This window comes from Castor canadensis, chromosome 16 (assembly GCF_047511655.1).
Source record: "Castor canadensis chromosome 16, mCasCan1.hap1v2, whole genome shotgun sequence".
NCBI classification, from domain to species: domain Eukaryota; kingdom Metazoa; phylum Chordata; class Mammalia; order Rodentia; family Castoridae; genus Castor; species Castor canadensis.
Window position 1 is genome coordinate 45,405,806 of NC_133401.1, and position 22,655 is coordinate 45,428,460.

The window sequence follows — 22,655 nt, forward strand, 5'->3', positions numbered from 1 at the left end:
GGTTCTAAGGCTCCGCCCCACAAAGCCACCAGCACCTGCTCAGTCATGCTCAAAGAGACTACTAAGAGACCACGCCAAAGTCCCGGATGTTGGTCTCAGTAGTCTAAGGTGAAGACCAGCGCTCTAAACTTCTAGTTCTGCAAAAGAGGCACAACACGCACGCGCGAACCCATCCCGGAGCTCTGTCAAAGGCGGCGGGAAGTTGATTTTCTGAGCCGGAACTGAGCAGCTTGAAGACGGATTGGTGCCGGAGGACCAATAAACAAATATCTCATTGGCTTAGAGAGCTTACGCTCAGCTTTCCATTGGGCCTTTCAAGCAGAAGGGGGCGTGACTCCCGGGGCTCCGCCCCGCGCCTCGGCCCAGCCTCGGGGTCCAGGGCAGAGGAAGCGGGACGGAAGTGAGTGGGTCGCGCCCCTTCCCCCGTCTCGCCTCCGTGCCGCCACTGCCGCCGCCCGTTCTCCGGCCTGCCGGAGTCTCCGTGTTGTACCTCGGTCCCCGGCCGCGCGGAGCCGGGATGCACTGCTCCTGCTGCGGGTCCTCATCATGGAGACCAAACGGGTGGAGATTCCCGGCAGCGTCCTGGACGATCTCTGCAGGTACGGCGCTATCCCGGCCTTTAGGCTTCCGCGCGGCTGTGGGGTTCGCGAACTCCGGGTTGCCTCGGGGTCCTCGGCTCGAACGCCGGCCGCTGCCTTCCGCTCCCCGCCGCGCACCCCGTACCTCGACGGCACCGCCCCTCTTTTTCCGCCGCAGTCTCCCCGTTTCCCATGGCCCTCTATGCTTGGAGCCTCGGAATTTTTTCTTTTTTTTTTTTTTTCTAAATACTCACGCAACTATTTTGCTTTCGGCCTCACCGAAGCCTGGGTCCTACGCGGGGAGCTGTTTTCAAGTTTAACCTTTTCTCTGCATGTTCTTAGACGTCCGTGGCATCCCTGCAAATTGCTATAAAGAAGTTAGTTCCCTTTTCGTCCCAGGACTTTGGGAGCGAGAGGAAACATTACAGCTGCTTTTCTTTTCTTCCCTTAATTGCCCCTACTTGAAAGGAAGCTCTCGGGTTTTAACTCGGGGTGTGTGTATTTTCACGGGGGAAAATGTCTGCCTTCCTCCTGCATTCCCGCGATCTGTGTCGAGCACGTGTAAATCGCCCTTAAGATAATTTGGCCCAAGTTCGTGGGACCCTGTTAACCCCTGTGTGGTCGCTGTCGACCTGGAGTGTGAGGTAATTGAAAATGGAAGGAAAAGCCCTTGAGGAAATAACGCCTTTCCACTTAGGCTTAAAAGCAAACTCTTGGTTGTGTCGCACTCACGCTGGTGATTTTTAGTGTTAAGCATTACTTCTTAGTAATGCTCGTGGGGTTTTTACCGTGCTAGGCCCCGGGTGTTCCCTTCACGGGTACGGAAACTAGAGGTGCGTTAATTTCCATTAGCATCCGAACGAGGAGATTCAGAGACTGCAGTTTTCTCAAGGTCACGGTCAACCTAAGTCAGAGGATCAAGATTTGAAACCGAAAGGGCTGGTGGAGCGAGTGGCTCAAGGTGTAGGCCCTGAGTTCAAGCCCCAGTACCGCAAAAAAAAAAAAAAAAAAGATACGATAGATTCAGATGAACCCGTAAGAGTTAAAAGGCACTTATTTTCTGTTTTCCCAAATTTGGCAAGAAAAAGAATTTGATATATTGATATGTGGGTAAATGGTTAGAAGAGCATGAATTAAATCAAAAGAGATTAGAGGATTGTTTCCAAGGTTTTTTCTTTTTAAAGTATGTGCATCTTGTAGTTACAAAAAAAACTAGAGGTAAAATTTGGAAAAGTGAGCAGTAATTATGTGTTGGGTAATAAGGGTAAAAGTTGACTTAGAGAAAGATGAGATTACACATTTTTACAGGCGTCTAAACTAGTATTCCTTTGAGTATTTTAATGTGTATATTACCTAGGATTACATCATTTAAAGAGGTGATATCAGCTATTGTGATTCCTTGTGTGGAATCTGTTCACAGAATAATTACATTGTTTTGTAAACTATATGATAAGCATCTTAGGTTTTTTCCACCTTTTTTCTTGTGATTTGAACTCAGTTTTGACCTTGTGATGTCAACTCTACTGTTTGAGACATGCCTCCAGCAACTTCAGCTTTTTCTTAAACGAATCTTTACCTTTTCATTTCCTTTAAGAAAAACATTTTTTAAACAATTACTGTGTTTGTCCTGCCTCTGCCTTAAAAAAATTTTTTTTTGCAGTTAGAATTTGTTTTATTCCTATAAAAGTAAAGCTTAAATTGTAAGGTTTTTTGTACTAGTTTACATCTTCATACATCTCTTGATTTATAAATTCAGTCTAGACTTGTTTTATTCACTTCATTTTTCCACCATTTCTTTTGGTAATTGGACTCTATTTAGGAGATTTTTCCATTTTGTGATTTTTTTTTTTTTTTTTTGCTGCATGTCACACTTGTGCTGATCTTGCCTGTTTAAGTCATTGCCTTATATTTTGGAGACATGTAAAACCTGAAGTTAATTTTGATGTGATAAATTAGAGAAGACTTAAAATTTTCAGAATGGAACTGTGTAACCATTAGATTGCTTATAATCTTAAGAAATGTAACAGTTCATTTTCTGGAACAATATATAGCCTTTAGAAATTTGTAAGGCAGTTACCAAATGGTAAACATTTCATGTTGAAAGATGAACATAATGCACTATTGAGTGTAATACTTTTTAGTCATTTGATGCCTTTTGTTAAAACAAATTTTAAGAGTGTGTGTGTATGTGTTTGTATAAACAGAAAATGTCGGAAAGAATTTATACCACACTGATAACATTGGTTAATTTCTTAGAGAGGGGAAAGATTCTTGTCTTAAAGTTAGTGGGAAAAAGTGGCTTTATAATTTTAAAGTGTATAAAACTAATAAAATTGCAGCATTTCATGGACATATCAGAATTTGATATACTGTGACATTAAAATCATACAGAGAAAAAAAAACCCAAAACCAAAAAAAAGAAAACCCAATAAAAACTTTGTAAATAACATCTAAGCTAGTACTGAAGTAGTTAAGTGTCTACACTGCTTATTAAAGAATTGAAAAGCATGTTTTAAAGTAGAAGCTGAAAACTTGATTTTGATAAGTTGTTTCTCTTTCAAAGAAATGCTTGGAATTTTTAAAATTCCGTTTTAAATCAGATAGTAAAGCCACTTCAGTGTTAAAAAGAAAGATATTTTCTCGAGAGAGCATAAATTAAGTAGTTTGTACTCACACTCAACTAAACATTTTAGTTTTGAATTCTACTGAAAGTTTTTTTTTTTTTTTAACAAATTGCAAACTCTGTTAATATTCTATCTGTAGGAACATTGAAAAGATAGCATTTTGTGAGGTGTTTTTCTATAACGTTGTGGAAGGCATTTTATATTTCACCTACCATATATCTGTATATAGGCATGTTTTTATATATATGTGTATGTGCGTGTATACACACATGCCCTCACACTTTCAAGTTTTTAAAACAAATCAAAAGTATTCCCAGAATAAAAGCATTGACTGTAGATGTAATCTTGTGTGTGTGTTTAAAAAATCAGTACAGGTGGATGTATAAATGAAAATAACATTCTCCTATGCTACACATTTCTGTTCCTGTTGTGTTTTATAGGGGCATTGTCCTTGTTTTGGCAGAAATCTTACGGTGATTTTTTTTTTTTTGCAGTGCTGGGAATTAACCCAGCCCTGCCCTGTTTTCCCTGCTCTGCCTCATGCTCCAGCTTTCTACCACTCGGGCCATCACCCAAGCCCTTTTTGTTTTTGTATTTCAAGGCCTAAGGTTCTGACTTTGAACTCATTTTCCTGCCTCCACCTCCTGAGCAGCTGGAATTGCCCAGCTTCTGATGAACACGTTCTTGCTCATTCTCTCACTTCTATTGAACTAAACTTAAAAGACTAAGGTTGGTAATATTTATATTTCATTTTGTAACTTTAGGAAGACTGTTACATGTTTTACCACTTATAGTAAAAGCTGAAGAGTAATAATAGTATTTGCTATATACTGTTAATCAGGTACATACTCTACTCAAGTAGAGGCAAGTCTACAGTGGCTAGTGTTTTGTTTCTTTCTGTGGGACCATTGTGCCTCCAAAAGAGACTGTTCAAATGAATATCTCCTTTCTTACAGTCTCCAAATTGGTCAAAATAATGTTACTTTTTAGTTTTTTATATTCTCTTTTGGAGAAAGAATCAGGTACTTTCCTCCCTTTTCTCATGCCTTCCTTTTTGTTTTTAGATTGGTGTCCTAATTTTGGCTTTTTTGCTTCAGTTGGACTGTGATTCTCTTGTATATCTACCCTTCTGCCTACATGGCCAGAGTCAGTTTCTAACCTGCCTTTTTTCTATCTCTCATCTACTTCTTTATTATATCCTTTTCCAGCCCTTAATCATAGTATCTGTTTTATAGAATTTTTTCTTTTCCTTTTTTCCTGTAGGCTGGCCTCTTAGAGACCTCCACCTTTCTAGTCTAGTCTGGATTGGATGCTCCCTAGACCAGCCAAACAACTGGCCTACTAGAATTCACTTTCACAACTCTCCCAGGGTGTACTTACTCTTTCTTGAATCTCATTTTCTATTCTTTATTGGTTTTCATTCTTGTTTTGCTGGTGCACATTTTAAAGTACAGGAGTTCCTGGGAAGTGAAGTAAACATTTTGAGCCTGAAGTGACTAAAGTATTTCTGTTCTTATAATTGTGTTTAGGGCCCTACACTTGGAGTAGACAGATTCTAGGAAAGATCCTGAGTGCTTTGTTGGATTTATTTTACCAATGGTAGACTTGATTTCTAAGGACTCTTTTTTTAGTGATTGCATATTTTTAAAATTAAAAATATCTGTTTTGGAAAAGTCTAGTTTTAAATCTCTTTAAGGGTAGTAGTTTGCTTTTTAGCCTTCATTCTTATTTTTTTTTAATTGCTGCCTATTTAATTTTTGCCTTGTTCTAGATTTTCTTTAGCTGTTGAGTGATTCTTGGTTGGCTTTTTATCTTAAGATATGACAGTAGAGGAGCTTATTTATGTACCGACTTTTTTACATGAATAGAGAGCTGACTCTTACTTATAATTATTGGCCCTTCAGAGAGCAGTGTAGAACCTCAACCTGACCCATTTGCTAACATAATAGGAGAGCCTTCAGGTGTTACTCTCCCTTTCCTTATCCTTTAGAAGAAACACTTGACTGTTAAAGGAATTGAAGAGTAGTAGACATTCTTCTATTTCTTAAACAGAAGAGTTTTAAAATTTTATTTTATTTTCATTGTTCTGCTGGGGATATATTGGAACATTAACAAATGTGCTTATAAAATATCTTCTTTAAATTCACCCCCTCCATCATTCTCCTTTATCTCCCCTTTCCCCCCTAAGAATAATTTCAACAGATCTCAGTTTTCTGTTTCATACTTTAGTACATAATACTTCCAACTTGTTCACCCTCCTTCACCTTTATATCCTTCCCCCTCCCACTGGAAGCAACTCCCAGACAGGACCTGTTTTACCTTCCTGTCCTTTTTTGAAAAAAAGACATTTAAGGTAGCTATACAGGGAGTTTCATTATGACATTTCCATGTATATATGTAGTATATCCCGAATTGGCTTGTCCCCTTCTTTTTTCTCCTTTCCACCTTAGTCCCCTGCTTATGGTGATTTCAGCAGGTTTAAATATTCTATTTCATTCTTGTATAGAAAGTACATCAACCATATTCGCCTTTATTTCCTTCTTTTAACTTCCCTTTAATGCCCTCCCTCTAGTGTGAGCTGTTTTTCATTCTTACCCTTTGTTGTTTAGGTGTCTGTTCATTGTTCAGTGGAATTTCTGCCTTGGTATTATACCTGTTGATGCATTGTTCTTAAGTCAATATAACCCCCTGCACTGTTATTTTCCTCCTTTCCTGTGTTTAATAGTTTTCATTGTGCTTCATTTATCTTGTTCCTACACAGATGTGATGTATTTCATTGTGATTTGCTATCTTTATTTCCTTCTTTTTCTCCTTCCTTGGTCTCCTCCTCCAGTCCCACTTTTGGGTACATGTTCTATATATATTTGTAGGTAAAGTATTGCTTGTACATGAATTGGGCCTATAGTTCACATATGAGAGAAAACATGCTGCCTTTGGCTTTCTGAACTTGGATAACTTCACTTAAAGATGTTCTCCAGTTCTATCCATTTACTTGCAGTGACAAAATTTCATTCTTCTATAAAGAATGACTGAATAAAATTCCTAAATATCACATTTTCTTAGTTCATTAATCAGTTGTGAGGCATCTTGACTGTTTCCATAGCTTGACTATTGTGAATAATGCTGCAGTAAACATGGGTGTGCAGGTGTCTGTTATAACCTGACTTATATTCCTTTGGTTACATCCCTAGGAGTGTATTGCTGGATCATGTTGATACTGGATTGTTGTTCCTGACTTCTTGTCCTGGTGTAGTCAATGATTCAAGAAGCCAGACTGGGAGTTGAAAGTTAAAGCAAGCAGAAAGTTTCTTGAAAGGATAGCAAAGCATCCTCACTAATGCGAGTTAGTAAAAGAGCTAAGCCAAGGTATAGCTGAAGTCTAAAGGAGTAATACAGGGCTCTGCTTGACTTAGGCACTCCCTACTCTACTTTGAAGTTACATCTGTAGTTGGCTGTCTAATTGACTTCTCACTGAACCCAGCCATCTGGTTCCTCCATTCTTATCTGACTGGACATTCCAGGAGGGTTTTGTTAGTCCATCCTGTCCTTAAGCCTGTCATGCACATTTTATGACTACTGCTTGTTAATTTGGTGAGAACCACCATTTTCATTTGTAACTCCTTTTTGCTATTTTGGGAAAGTTTGCTGTGTTACTTTCCTAAAGGGTTTTTTGTTTGGTTTTGTTTTTCTCCTCATCTCTTTAAATGTCTGTCTTTAAAGATGCTTCTCTGTCTCCCTTATCGAGGAGAAAGACCACTGTATTTCATTATCTGCGTGAGAAGCCTGCTCCTCCTGTCTCCTTAGATGTTTGTATCTGTTCCTTTTACATTCCCAGGAGCACTTTTGCCACTTTATTCCCAGGGCCACTTCTGTCATTTGCTTCCTTCACAAAATGGCAGTTCTATTTTTAGTTTGTTGAGAAGCCGCCATACTGTTTTCCATAGTGGTTGTACTAATTTACATTTACACCAGCAGTCTTTGAGGGTTCTTTTGTTTTACATCCTCACCAACATTTGTTGTTTGTTCTTGATTCTAACAGGCATGAAGTGGAATCTTAATTTCCTTTATAGCTGGGAATGTTGAGCATTTCTTCATGTTTTTTTGGCTGTTTGTACTTTGGAAAAAGCTCTGTTCAGTTCATTGAACACTGAATGTTTTTTACACCTATTTCTTATTTCCATCCTCCTCCAGCTTACTTTCTTCACTTGAGGCTTTTCTGGGTTGAGATAGTATGAGATGACTTTATCCTGTCTTAGGCTTTTTTTTTTTTTTTTTTTTAAATCACATTGTGGTTTGTGAGTAGTATCTTCTAGGAATTTATTTTTTTGTGAGCAAGCTATAGCGTTAACATAGACCAGCAAGTTTGTGTTTTTCCTGGAGTCAGAATTTATAGAATATCAGTTGATTTACAAGTATATCAGTTTCTTTGGCTCACCTAGTACTTACTTATGTTTTGACTTGGAGTTGTGACCATGGCAGCTGCAAGTTCTTTATTTCATTCCAGTCTTAGTTACTCAATGTCTGCAACACTCAATTATACTGTACTTCACACCATTATATTAGATTATGGAGAGTTGGAAATGAGTAAAGAGGTCATGAGATTTAGAAAGTTAATGCAAGCAGTCAAGGTAAAGAGTAATAGAAATGCAAAGATCACTGCAGGTGGTCAGGTGTTGAGTTCTTGTTTTGAGCTCTGGGTCAAGTCTATAACTGTCAAGGTGAAAGGACTGACCATAATTTTGAAGTGAGTGGTATCAAGGGTAGGGAAGATCCTACCTTGCTGAGCTGAAGTCTGAGTACAAAGGAAAGTTTGTTGCCTGGTGATTTGGACAGAGGCTCTGATGTGCACCAGAATGATTAGTTGCAACCAGCTGGTGAGCTGTGTTGTAGTTTTAGGTTTCTCTCCTTTTGTGTCTTAGGTGAGAGTGTTGAATCTCAGCTGGTGAGCTGTGTTGTAGTTTTAGGTTTCTCTCCTTTTGTGTCTTAGGTGAGAGTGTTGAATTTTGTGATAGATAGTCTAGTGTTTTGTAAGCTCACATGCCTGGGATCTCTGAGATGGTCTGATAAGTTCATGTGTCTGTGTGAACCCCTGGCTTAATTTGGTAAGTACACAGGTAGTAATTTTATTAGCATGAATAAGTATTTATGTCTGTACCCTCTGGTTGTAGTAGCAAGATGGGTTTGTTTACTTGCATAAAGAAAATGCTGAGTCAGTTTACCTTTGCATTCCTACCCAAAATGGTTTAGCTCAAGGCAAGCTGCTGTTCTATACAAAATGGAGTAACTTCAGGGCAAAGATGGAGCAACTCAAGGCATAGCTAGAAAGCTGCTGGTATACGTAAAGTAGAGTAACTTGGGGCAGGACATGGCCTGCTCTATAAAATTGAAGTGGGAATTTCTAGTTAAGGATGGTAAAATGCATGTAAATATCCACTCCACTAAAAGAAGTAAAAAGAGCAGTTTTTTTTTCTTCTTTTTTAAAAATTTATGTGTATAAACCTACAAGAAAATGAAGAATGGATGAAGAAAAAAGCAACAACATTTGAAAAATATAAAACAGAAAAAGTAATGTGTGACTGCGAGGATATGGGAAAAACTCTCAGCTATTAGTCAAACTCATTTGCACACAAAGACACTTTACACATGGTGGTTCTAGGGATTTAGGAGTTATATGCTAGGAAAGGAGTGCTAAAATCAAATATATATTTCATAATATTGCAGTGGCTTGGCCGGCCTGAATGAGAAACTGTTAGTGTACTGCAAAATAAGAGACTACTGAAAATGGGAGAACTGAATTTCATGTATCCTGATAATTTAACAGCTCTCTGAGGCAGGTTAGGTTAGGGAGAGTCTGGAATTGCTCCCCCTCTTGACACAAGAACTCCTCCCCCTAGCCCACAGGTCTGAGGAGCCAGGTGATACATATTCTTTCCCCACCTCCAAGTTCAAGGTGATATAAAAAACGACCTGTCAAAAGACCCCCTCCCTTTTTTTTTTCTCTTCCCTCATGTGGCAGAATTGGAGACTCGGCTTAATAAAACTTTTCTACCTTACCCTATCCATGTGTTCTGCTTGGCTCTTCAACAACAAAACGCAAGGACCATTTGCCAATAACATCTCTTCTATTCACCTCCCAGAATATGACAGACTGGTGTTTACCTTTTAGGTAGAAGGTAGTCTGCTCTAGGCAGTCTGACTAGCCTAAATGGAGAGACCTAAAGATAGTGCCCCCACAGTCTAAGGCCAGAGGTCCTGACTTGGAGATCTCAGCAAATTAGGGTCCATTTGTCCCAGAAATCAAATAGGAAAGTAATGGCTGAAAGGCAGGAAACATTTAATTTCAGATATGATCATATTGGGAAGATGGAAATCAAGCATTCAGCTCATCTTTAAGGTATTGACATGTACTTTAGGTTTAAATAGAATAAGAAATGGGGCTGGAGGCCAAAGGTATGAAGAATTAAGCTGTTTTAGTCACACCATGGTCTGCTTGATGATTATCTCAGTCCTAGTTCTGCAAGGTGGCTCTAGAGAAGTTCTTGTTGCTTGAGGGCACAATCCAGACTGTGGCTCCCAGAGATGATTGCTCTTGCTTGGGGGGCAGTGTTGTGAATAATTAGGTCAAGAACATAGACACACTTGTGTCTTTTCACAATGTCAGAATTTATTGACTATTTCATTGGCTTTGGTTTGCCAAGTACCACTAATTTCACTTGATAATCATGGCCTTTGGCAACCACAGTTTCTTTCATTCTAATCTTAATTATTAACAGATTATACATTACACTTCAGTTATATCTATATCTATATGTTATTACAGAAGGGCTAAGAAACAGAGCATCTGTAGAGTTCGAAGGGATCTTACTGAAGACAAAAGCAGAGAGTCACTCCAGGTGGTTAAGATTAGATGTTAACATAAGGAACCCAAAATCCAGTCACCAAACTGTAAAGCACAGAGCTGGTTCTGGGCTTACTTAGCCTTGCAGATCACCAATTCAAGTGGGCCAGGTCAGGTAGCGGGGATAGTTCTGAACTGAATCCCCAGGCACAGAGTTGAAAGTTTATTGCCTGTGAGTCTGTGATGCATGGATCAGGTGGATGCAACACTACTCTTGTTTTATCAAAGTGAGGGGGTTGCATCATTCATTGGTTTGGTATGTTTGATAATCTCATGGGCCTGGTTTTTCTGCTACTGTTTTGATATTCTCAGGTGTCCCATGTGTTTCTGATTTAATTTGGTAAGTTTGTAGGTGGTAATATTTTATTTATGTTAATAAGTTATCAGTTTGCCTCAGGGTTTGTGCTGGACAGATTGTGATTATTTTCACAAATAAGATATATTTTGTTTGAGCCATTCTGTCTCAGCATTTGCACTGAAAAGGAGCAAACTGCTGTTTTATAAAATGGAGTTACTCAGGGCAAGGCACAGCCTGAAAGCTACTGTTCTATACATTACAGAGTAACTTAGAGCAGGGCACAGTCTGATCTCTACAGGCAGCTCAGTTTCCATCATGGGGTAATTGCTTCCATTTAGGGGATGATCTCATTAGGGGGTGATGCATGGGTACATGAGGCTCCATTGTTCTTAGAATCCAAGGTGACTGAGGGTTAGGGCAAAGACTAGAGATTTTTAGGAAATCTGGGATAGTACTTTTAAAAGCTCACAGTTGAATATCCCTGCAAATTTGACAGTGATTAGCATGCTTACATGTAGAGTGGAGCAGGAATCTGACCCAAAGTAAAAGAGACAGATAGAAAATGAAGATGGAGAAGCTAGGTTGCTAACCTGTTTGTAGATACCTTGCAGGCCCAAGTACAGCATTAGCGCTTTTTAACAAAACAGCTTCTAAGCTGGGCATGGTAGACATGCCTGTAATCCTTACACTGGTGTGGCTGAGGCAGGAGGGTCACCAGTATGAGGCCAGACTGGGTCATATAAAGAATCTGAGGCCAACCTAGTCTACAAAACGAGACCTTGTCTCAAACCAAACAAAATTTTAAAAAGCAGTTTCTAAGTTCATGTTAAATTTGTTATAATAGACATTTTTGAATTAAATGACTCAGCCTGTATTCCTTAAGTTGTGCTTCATAATTTGACAACCCTTTTAAGTAGCTGTCTGTCTCAAATAGGAACATCTGAAATATACCTCTTAGGAAAGGTAGAGCAATTGGACAATACGGGTAAAGGAAGACTTCAAAATAAAACTATGTCAATCTTCTTAGGTAGCTTTTATAACCATGAAATAAGAACAGGATACTCTGCAAAAGCATCTGCTAAAGAACTGAAAAGAGATTTTGAGAATTAAAAATAATGAGAGCTGAAATAAAAACCCTAATAAGTGACATACAGGATAAGGAATTTTCCCAGAATATAGATGGGGGGAAAAAGAATCAAAGGTAGGAAATACCAGAGAAAATTAAAGAATAATGAGAGGATTGGTCCATGAGTTCTTTTAGCATCAAAGGATGTAGTTGCCAAATAAATAAGTCTAGTGAGTGGCAATGCAGTAGATTAAAAACACTGGAAGATTGTAGAACACTGGGAAAGAAGAAAGATCTTAGAGTCCTCAAGAATGAAAAAAAGGTCAGTTAGGAAAGATTAAGAATCTAAATAGCTTTAGTTCTCAACATCAAAACTGAAAACTGTAACAAGACAGCACTTTCTTCAAAATTCTGAAAGAAACTAATTCTAATTTAAGAATTCTTTACCCAGATTACCAAGTATGAGAATAAAGATATTTTCATTAGTACAGTACTTACCTTCCCTGCATCCTTCCTCCAGAACTTATGGGAGGATATGTTTCAAGAAAACAAGAAAGTGGAGGAAGACAAGGATTCGAGAAATACAAACTTTAATAGAAGATGAAGAAATAGGGAACCATAGGATAACAGTGAAAGGACAGTGTAAGATGACAAATGTGTGCCAGGAATAGAGGATAACTGGTCCAAATTAGAACAGGTCAGAAGACCCAAGGACAGTTTTCAAGATGAAACTGAAACTGTTGGAAAAGAAACTAGTAGAAAATTGAGTTAGTGGCATGAAGGCCTTGATGAGTATTGATTATAGGGTGAACAAAGGATTGTGCAGGAAACAAACAAATCACAGTATATCACATGGTTTAGTTGTAAATTATAGAATCATTATAATGTAAGGACTGCATGCTCATATGTGAAAAGATGACAACAGATATAAAGATCTTAATTGGCTTTTTGCATTTTAGAATCAGGCAACACTTCATTATACAAAATCAAGTAAGTATTCCAGTGAGCTGAGTAGAAGAGGTTGGTTTTATAGTCAGAGGTGGAAGAAACAAAGAACAAAGAGTGGGTTGGTCTTTTGAAGTTACTAGATCCAGAAGACAAAATAATTGATATGTTGACATCTGTTTAGTTCAAGTTATTTTTTCCTTTTGTAAGGATTAAAGCAGAGGGGACTTCATTATCATTAAAAGTGGCCTTTGGGAAATTTGGCAGTTATCTCTGGGTTTCTGGGAAAGTCAGATAACAATTTGGTTTCTCATTGGTGACTCCATTTTGATAGTCTGATTAGTTGGGGCCTAGTGTAGGAGTTTAGTCTAAAACAAGGATCTCCTGTGATTTTTATTTAACACATCTAACCCAGAAATTAAACATCTAACCCAGAAAGGAGTGATTTTTCTCCTTTCAAAGAATATTTGGCAATATTTGGAGGTGTTTTTGATTGTTACAACTTGGCAGCTAAGTGCTGTTGACAGCTGATGGATAGAGGCTAGAAATGGCGCTGAACATCTGGTGGCATAGGGTAGCTCAGCCTCTGAACAGAATTACCTGCTTTAAAATATCTGTAGTGTCAGAGTTGAGAAACTAACTGAAACAGGTACAGTTTTGTTGGAAGAAGGGGAAGATGAGAAAACTGTGGATCAGGAGAGGAAATAGAGGTAATTTCTCATTTTCCACAGAGGAAGTTAATAGGAAGTACCCAAAACTGAGAAAAAAAAATAATAGGGTGATTTTTTTACTTTCTTTTTTGGGACATCAAGGTAAATTAAGTTAAATCAGATAAAAGATGACTGGTTTTTCTCAGTGTGCTGTTTGTCCTCTATCTACCCAGTGCCCACTCTGGGACTTGGGCAGTGGCCTATATTGTGATTCATTTCTCAAAAAATTATTATAGGCTGTTTGTAGTCTAGATCAAGATTGAGCCCCAGAGTTCATAAACAATTTTGTGAAGCCATTTTTCCAAGATACTTGTCCCTCTGATATCTCCCTAGTGCTTCTGCATTTCTTAGGGCTCCCCTTTTGGATCCTTGGGCAGAAAACCATGCTGCACACCTCATGTAACTGCCTATTTTTTGGGACCACATAGCTCTTAAGGTTAGAAGGGAAGGTTCTTGTCTCTGTGTGGATCCTCTTTGTTGCTATCTCTGTAACCATGATGGGATTGGTTTGGGGCTGGGTGTGAGAGAATGGAGTAGAGAAATTCCCTCACTGTCTGCCGAGCATTATTAGAAGATCCCGTCAGTCTCTTTTCTTGATCCTTGAGGCAGAAATGGAGGACTTCTGGAGCTCTTTTTATCTTCACTGATGATGCCTTCTTTAGCCCTCATTCCAGATATATCAGAGAGTGGAAAAATGGGAAAATCACTTTGATTCTGGTCTTTTCTAGACTTCTTGCTATACCTCAGAGTTTTCAGGTAAGCCAGTTGTGAGAGGGACACTGAGTACTGCTTGCTTATTCTTTCTTACCAGGAAGAAGAAGAATCTGTGTAATCATTAAACGGTAAATTACAACTCAGTGTATGTTAAACAATTCGCTAGATTATGGAAATAAAAATATGCATAGATAGAGTACATTATTACTGAGTTAATTTGGGCTTATGGACAATAACTGTAAAAATCAGACAATTGCTCTAATTGAGTAGGATTCTGAGAGTATGTTCAGAGGAGCTTATTGTACTTAAATAGTGGAGATAAGTTTTTTTAAGTCTCAAAGGAGAATTTAGGAGTTTGATAGATGGAGAAGAAAAAATAAGGATAGATGAATTTTATAAATGACAGCTTGTCAGTTTTAAGAATTAGGCAGTAGAGAGAATGATAAAAACTTGAATTGGTAGGCAGGGACTAGATCCCAAATGCCATATAGCAAAAGTTTAGATTGTATCTTAAATAATGCCATTAGAGTTACATGTTAGACATTTTGTTCTTAGATTCTGAGCAGTTTAAGTTCCCTCTGTGATTTTTCTATATCGAAATACAAATTATTATGTGTACATCTGTCCTGTTAACTCCTTATTGGAAAGTTAAAATAAATTTCATAATTTAAAAATACTCTTGAGATTTGATATGAAACCTGAGAAGAACCAAAAATCATAAAGCACCATAGCTAGTGAATAATGTAGTATGAATAATCAAATTGAGTGTTAACTATTCTTAATTTTAAAAAGGTGATTCTAAAACCCACAAGCTTCTCTGAATTAGTTAAGTCTGTCTCTAATGGTTGCTAGGGAAAAGGATTACGAAAAAATGCTTAGTGTTGGAAGAAGTAATTAGTAGGTGCTTCATGACTGTTGTAAATCACTCATTCAGATTTATAGATTCTGACTTGTATGTCTCACCTAAACAGGTGCTCATTGTCTCCATCACATACATGTACATATTACATAGTGTATACTCACATATATAAAGCATGTCTTATAGGTACTTAGAAAAAGACACTTTTGGATTTTTAAAAGTGAATCTATTTGAAAGTTTTTGTTGTTTGGTTTTTTTTTTTTGCTCTACAGATAGGCTCTTTGGGAAGTGTATCATTGAGCAGCAACAGGGTATTGTTGAAACATTGTTATTGAATTGTAGGAACATACATGCATTATATTGGAACTGCTGCTAGACATGGGAGAAGTCCTAGTGAAGCTTGTTTCCTTGTTCATTTTGATTTGTTGTTAGTGAACTCTTACAGCTTATTTCTGAGAAATTCTGTTATGACATATGATATCTCCTGTTTTGCTTCCCCTCTCCCCTGTCCCCCTTTCTGGGTCTGTAGGCCAGGCTCAAACTCAGAATTTTCCTGCTTCCCAAATGCTGGGGTTATTGTTGTATACCACCATGCCCAGCTCTCTCATCATTTTAATATTCATCTTCCTGTGGTAATTTCCCTCAAATGTTGATTGCTGCTTTAATCTTTTATAAGTTGGAGGGCGGGGTGAAGCAATTTAATAGGTTAAAATCATTAACAGTTTCTAAATGTAATTTTTGTATGTGTTTTGTTTTTGACAGCCGATTTATTTTGCATATTCCCAGCGAGGAAAGAGACAATGCAATCCGAGTATGTTTTCAGATTGAACTTGCCCATTGGTTTTACTTGGATTTCTACATGCAGAACACACCAGGATTACCTCAGTGTGGGATAAGAGACTTTGCTAAAGCCGATATCCTTTTTGTTATTATGATTGTCTTTTATATTTATTAATAAAATACTTCACAAACTTCATCTTGCTTATCTTTTAGATTTTTAATCTACTAGATAACAAACACATCCTTGATTTCTAAAAATTGTCAAATATAAGAGTAAGGGCTGGTGATGTTGCTCTGTGGCTAGAGTGCTTGCCTAGCATATGTGAGGCCTGGGTTTGATCTTCAACACAATCAGAAAGTTTATGTATATATAAATAATAGACACAATTGTATTTTATAGTCACAGTTATATACATAAAACCCCATGAAATGTACACTGATTAGAAATAAATTTGATTTTCTTTTAGAAATAGCTTCTTTTATTTTGCTCCCATTTAACCATGGGATCAGATTACCTTTCTGATTTCTTTAGAAATTTTCTGAATAATTACTAAATAACAGTGTGGACAATGAAATAGAAGAAAGTAAGACTTCTAAGACACTGGGAACCTTGTTAAGATGCTATTTATTTATGAGAGAGATAATGAAAACCTGTATAGTAGAAGTAAATAGAAGAGGTCAGAGTTTAAAGATATTTGGGAGGTGTACGTATATATATATATATATATATATATGGTTGGTGATTACTTGGCTGTCTGAGGAATAGTAAAAGAAATGATTGTACCCTGGTTTCTGATTTCTTCAACAGTTGATTGGATCATTGTGGCTGTTTAATTTGTAGGAAAGTAAAGGAGTTTTGTGTGGGAATAAAGAGCTATAACAGCGTGACTTCTGGAGCCACATTCTTTGGGTTAACATCCTGTCTCTCCCATTTACTAGCATCTGTGGTCAAATTGTGGGATTTGTCTTGTACTTTTGTACTCTTATAAATTGCCATAATCTTGAGGTTTGTCTTCAGTAAATACTGAGCAGTGTGGATAGACACAGAAGTATCCTGGATTAGTTCCTGGGATGAAGTTTTGCTAGGGAACCGTATTTATAGAATAGTGGGGCAAAGGAATTGAGAATACTGTTAATGGATTGATGAAAGTGGTAGGTTGTATTGTTTATCAAGAAAATAAAAGGAGGGAGAAAGAAAAACAGTTAAAGACTAATGAAGAATAACAGTAATGCTAGTGGATGTAGCTGAAAGAAAGGTGTAGAAAATTATAGTCAAGTTGTTTTCAGTCAGACTGTCAGAATTGTCCTAGTGCTGGCTGTCCAGAAGTTTGCTGTGGGAATCGGCCACAGCAGTGGGAATGGATGTGAAAGAGAAATTAAGGAACTGAAGCTAGGACTTGAGATGAGTTGTCCATGAGAAAATTGATGTCTTCTAGGATAATTGGTAGGATTTGGGGTGGAGATTGTCTAAATGACTTTACTTTGACCTGTTTTTTTCATGGTTTTGCAAGAGTGTTAAGAAGAAAGAAAGCATGTAAAACAAGTGAACATTAGATTCCTAGATTCTTTAATCAGTTCAGTCTTCTATTCTTAGAACTACTCTATGATCCAGTGATCAAGATTCAAGATTCAAAAACAATTTGATTTTGGGGGGTGGTTTAAGGAAATCATACATAAAGTAAGAATTTTAATGAAAAATTAGAAACAATAGTTAAAAATTACTGCAAGCTTTTTAAAATTAAGTATATTTTTAAATAAAAATGAGTTTTAAAAATTTCTCCTTCCATGATTGAATTGTAGTACTGTTTATGTAATATTAAATAGTAATGAACTTAGAGGAATTGTCAGTAGGGAGATCGATGTCATTTTGTTATTTGCTAATTGTGTGAACTTGGGCAAGTACTTAATAGATTTCTTTTTTTTAACAATCGCAAGTACATTTTATACTGTAGTTGACTGGTTCATTCAACTTGGTTATTTTGTGCTGATTTGGGATAGAATGGATAAAAATGGATGAAGCTCATAGATAGTTTCTGAACTTAAGTCAGTTCATGTATTTTCTCCCATTAAGTCTTTTATTAATTTACCTTTTTGAGATGGGGTCTTGCTTATGTTGTCTAGGTTGGCTTCGAACTCCTGAGCTGACATGATTCTCTTGCCTCAGCCTTGCAGTAGCTGCTAGCTACTGTAGTTATAGGCAACTGTGTCTAGCTTACTCTTTTTGAAGAAATTTAATGGATAGAAAAATTAGATATCAGAAATTACATTTTGGGGAGACATGGGTACTTTGAAATTATTAGAAAAATTCTAGGGAGGAGGATGAGGAAAGGAAATATACTGAATAAGCATCCTACTCTGAATTAAAGATTATGTCTGTTTCTGGGGTCTTAGTTTCTCTGTTGGGGGTGGGGTGGGAAGGTGGTATTGGTATTTGAACTCAGGACCTTGCTTGTGCTGTCTAAAACCAGGCTTTTACTAGGAGATAACTTTCACAATTTTAGTAAGCCCTTCTGGAACCATAGATATTCATGGGATGGTTAATTTTGTATCCAAACTAGTATCTTTTTCCCCTCCTCAATGACAACATGGAATACTATATTGAGATTAACCTAGTGCCTATCTTTTAATTACAGTGCCACATCTCTGTATTTGTAGAGTCTCTTTAGTTTTTGCTACAACCATAAAACCAACAAATGTTAAAATATAAAATTGTTGAATTCAAAGTTTAAGTAACTAAAACAAATTTATTTTTGTTTTGTCCCAATTTCTCATCTCTGTAAATATAGTGCTAACGCAAAGACTCTCTGTTCCTGTACCACCAGTTCTCCCACATTTTTCTACCCCATCTCCTAAGAAGTCTTCCCTTCTGTGTAACATTGGGACATGATTTAACTCGATTGCATCATTTCCATATTAGGCTTCTTCTGATTTTAATAGCCTGTAGCAATTAAAATAGTTCTAGTAACAATGTGTCTGAAATCAAGTGGTAGTATTTCATATGTGTGCTCATTCCCAATGATTGGAAATATATAATGTGTTTTTAGATTAACATTAAAATTAAAACAAATTTTTGTAGAGGACTTGAGAACTCTTAAAAATTGATTCTTGGTTGTAGAAACACTGTCATAAGGTTTCTGCATCTTTCACAATTACCGGTGTTAGAATGGTGAGGAGGCCTTTGATGGTACAAAGTACTAAAAGGCTAAACATACAATTTCAGGGTTTGGTTTTTTTTTTTTTTACTTTTTTTTCCCCTACTACTAGATGCTGCCCAATTTTGAGGGAACATACCCAGTTTCTTTTGAAACTGACTATATTTTCCTTAATACCCAGATTTACCTTTCTTTGTAATCCTTAGGAAGTCTTCATGTTTAAAATATTTTTCACCTTACAGTCAAGATGTGTGCAGTAAAGAACTGTAACACTGTAGGAGGGAGTATGTGCCTCATCCCTAGTTGAGGTAACCATCTTAATTTTTGTTCCTGATGGTTTCTTCCTTTAGCAATATATATGTACTTCTGTTTCTTGCCATCAGTTTCAGATTGTGTTAACTCTGATAATGATGTGTTTCATTCATTTAAAGAAAAGTATTTGTGGTGGTATGGTTTGAGCCCATTTTTGTTAACTTGGTTTAGGACTGAGTTTACAAAACTTAATTGATTTGTATCTAGGCCATATGTAGAAGTTGGCAGTGATGTGTTCAAGAGAACATGTGGAAAAAACAAAAGCAGAAATATTAAGCTTAAGTAAGGGGAAGGTTTTAGTAATTTCATATGAAATACATAGTTGATTTAAATAGGTCTTTTTGTAGTTTCTCAAGCTGTGTTAAGGGAGAAAATAGCTTCCTTAACACTATTTATACTCTTCAGTCATTGTCCGTTTTTGCTGCCACAAGGTGAAGATGTGGAAAAAATTTTGGATGAATGGAAGGAATATAAAATGGGAGTACCAACATATGGTGCGATTATTCTTGATGAGACACTTGAAAATGTGAGTGCAATAAAAGAGCAAAAGATTTTGAAGTGAAATGGTGATGGACCGTTAATCTTTAACATGTTAGTAACATTTGTTTATATATTGTAAAGTCAGACGTTAAAATCTTAGAGTTTTAGTTCCAGGAGACCAATTTTTGCATACTTTTTTATGCATTCTGGATCTTAAGATTTTAGACCTATTGCAGTTGTGGGTTAATGTAAAGAAATGTCACTTCATTGTTGAAAAAATACTTTTTTAAATATGCAGAATGCCTTCACTCTTATACTCATGGAAGACAGTTAAATAAAAGATATGTAAAATTATTGTGATAAAGTTACCTGAAGTAAGAGCACCTTTGATTTTAGAAAGCAGTCTGGGAAAGGAGGGCAAGTTTGACTTTTATCTCTGCTTGTTTTATAGGTACTACTGGTTCAGGGTTACCTAGCAAAGTCAGGCTGGGGATTTCCAAAAGGAAAAGTAAATAAAGAAGAAGCTCCTCATGATTGTGCTGCTAGAGAGGTAAGTGATCAGCAGACTTGGCTGTTAGGTTCCATGTACTTAAAAGGCTCCGTAGACAGACATACTCTTTTAGACTCTGGAAACAGTTTAATGTTTCCACAACTTAAGTGCATGAGGTACCTTTTGACATAGTTATTTTGTCCATGTCTTTCTTCATTGATTCTTGTTTTGATTTTGTTTCATTGTCCATTTTAAAAAAATCATCTCTTTTGCTCCTTTCTTAAAATCATGTCTCTTCCACTTTTCACGTTAGAATTGTATTTGCAATTAATAAAACATTTTAACTACTGTGTTCTTGTTTTGTTTTATAATTCATTAAGTATTTAAACTGTTCCCTCCTCCAGCACACAGTTTAGCTTTTTAAAGGATTTACTCAGTATCCTCTAAACTTGACTGATTGTTTCAGACTTAAAAATTTTCTTATTTCCTTACTTGAAACATTCTTTCTTCTACCTATTTAAATCCTATCTAGGTAGGTTTCTAAACTCAGTTCAACTTACCTTTTTCCCCTATTTTATGTCACTCATTAGCTTTGTATCCATTAGAGTGGGTAATTTCTCAAGTTCATCGTTAGCTCTAGACCACAGTACTCTCTGAAGATAGCCACTGTTGTCATTTATCATTTACTTGCCTTTAATTATGTAGTACCTTGCTTGTGTACCGCATGCTTACAAGTTTGTTTTTTTTAATCCTTTATCACTTTATACTTTATCCTTGAGATTTGAGAATTTGGTGTGTAGGAAGTAATGTGATAAAGACTAACCTAAGGGACTGGAAGATTTTTGTTCTAGTCTGCTCTGTTACTTACTTAATAACAAGTCATTAAATCTCTGTAAAACTAAATTTATTCAAGGAGAGTCATGTTCAAGGACTTCATAACAGGACAAAACATTTTTGAGGGAAAAAAGATCTAATGTAGTAGTGTTTTTAATTTGAGGTGTTTTGAGATGGTATTACAGATGTCGTGGCATGTTTTATTAGAATTCATTGCCTTATGTCTTCCCGCAGCAGTATTTATTGCCTGGTTTAAGTTTGGATGTAACTATTAGGAATAAAGGTTAAAATTCTTTTTTTTTTTTTTTAATTGTTGTGCTGGGTGGGGTTACATTATGCCATTTACAAAAGTTCTTACAATATATCAGATATATCATAGTTGAATTTGCCCCCCTCCATCATTCTCCTTTAGCTCCCCTCCCAAGATTAAAATTCTTTTAAACCACTGGTTTTATTTACTATAGAAAACCCATTAGTGGTTGTTCACTAACTGGAGTAAGATTGGTAAACTATTTTTTAAATTCAATATTAAAACAGTTTATCCAGGCTAGTGTTTGCAATCGTTTATGGACAGAGGGATTATATACAAGTAAATGAAGATTTTCATATACATCTTAAAACTGAAAGCTGTTTTTGGGGAGGTAATAAATTACCAAATTGCCTAAGAGCTTTTCCTTTCCTTTCATCGGTGACAGAAGATGTAGTGGAGCAGTTTGTCAAAGTCTTCCCTTCAAATCAAACTTGTTAAGTGTGCTCTTAAGGAACCTTAAATAGGGACCATGGTATTCTACTTAAAGAAATTGATTTGCAGTCCCATATGTGGTTAGCGTACTCTACCACAGCAAGGTAGTTGTCCAGGTCCAGAAAGGATATTACAGTTCAGTGGGATGACAGAAAGGTAGATTAAATTGAATGAGATCAACTGTTTCTGTAATTGGATTTTCTTGGGGGAACTTGGAGAAAATCAAACACTTCAACTTGTAAAACTAACCAAGAACCCCAGACCCAAGGCAACTACCTGTGTCCCCACTAGGACACTTCATATGACAAGTTTTGTATACCATATTTTCAAGAGTTAGAACATGGCAGAAGTAAGAGTGAGTGCAAGAGTAATTAACCTATAAACTTAGGCACACAGTTTTCTCTTTAGTTTATCTTATTTCTTTTCTACTCTAGAATAAAGAGTAGAAACAACGAAGGGTTGTCTTGTTCTTGTGGTGCTACTTGTAGTAATGACTGTAAGTCATAAAATTGTAAGAGAATAAATAAAATTTATTCTTAGGGCATGGAAAGTGAGAGATTGGAGTGTGGGTGATAGGATTTAAGGGGAGTCTTTTGAAGAGGGATAGAACTAGTGGTTGAGCATCCTTAATAAGAAAACACTGTGACTCAAGCCCTTCAGAAGAGGGATGTTGTACCTGCATGATGGCAGGCTGTTTGCAGCTTACAGGGGAGGGGATTGAAACCATAGTTTAGTAGCAAGCTGAGCAGGATGCACACATGGGCAGGGTAGCTCATGTTCATGTAAAGACTACTGCAATTTAGGCACTAGAGGAATGTTTGTAAATGGGTAAGCATTTTTCAAACACTTCTACAAAGGTGAAAGCAGAAGGAATTTATGATTTTTAAGTACATCTAGTTTTTATTAACATTTACCTTTCTGATTTGGTTGAACAAGGATTTTTTTTTTTTTTTCCAATCCTGTTTGACATTTTTGTTTTGCCATGAGAGAATCACAGACATTCTGAGGAACCTTAGTCCCTAATTTTAGAGAAGGAGAGTCCTCTTGTTAATAAAAATTCTAACCCCCAAACTTTCTTTTTGATCCCAGTGACTACTTCTTTTCAAGGAAATTGACAGAAAATACTTGTTTAATTTCTGTAGTTTTTTGGAGTGGAATTTTCAAAGGTAGTCT

The 22,655-nt window shown here is 36.8% G+C and overlaps 1 protein-coding gene across 4 annotated transcripts in view; it reads left to right on the forward strand.

Moving 5' to 3' along the window:
• The first annotated feature begins 312 nt into the window (after positions 1-312).
• The window catches only part of Dcp2 (decapping mRNA 2), a 41,767-nt gene continuing 19,424 nt past the window's right edge, over positions 313-22,655 (forward strand). Inside the window, exons 1-4 of one of the 4 annotated variants that reach the window (XM_074058880.1) lie at positions 313-599; positions 15,455-15,606; positions 19,335-19,462; positions 19,868-19,966. In XM_074058880.1, coding sequence (XP_073914981.1) covers positions 547-599; positions 15,455-15,606; positions 19,335-19,462; positions 19,868-19,966 — 432 coding nt within the window. In that variant the 5' untranslated portion in view covers positions 313-546. The remainder of the gene's footprint in view (positions 600-15,454; positions 15,607-19,334; positions 19,463-19,867; positions 19,967-22,655) is intronic. The other 3 variants (XM_074058879.1, XM_020166033.2, XM_020166034.2) reach the window with 3 other exon arrangements.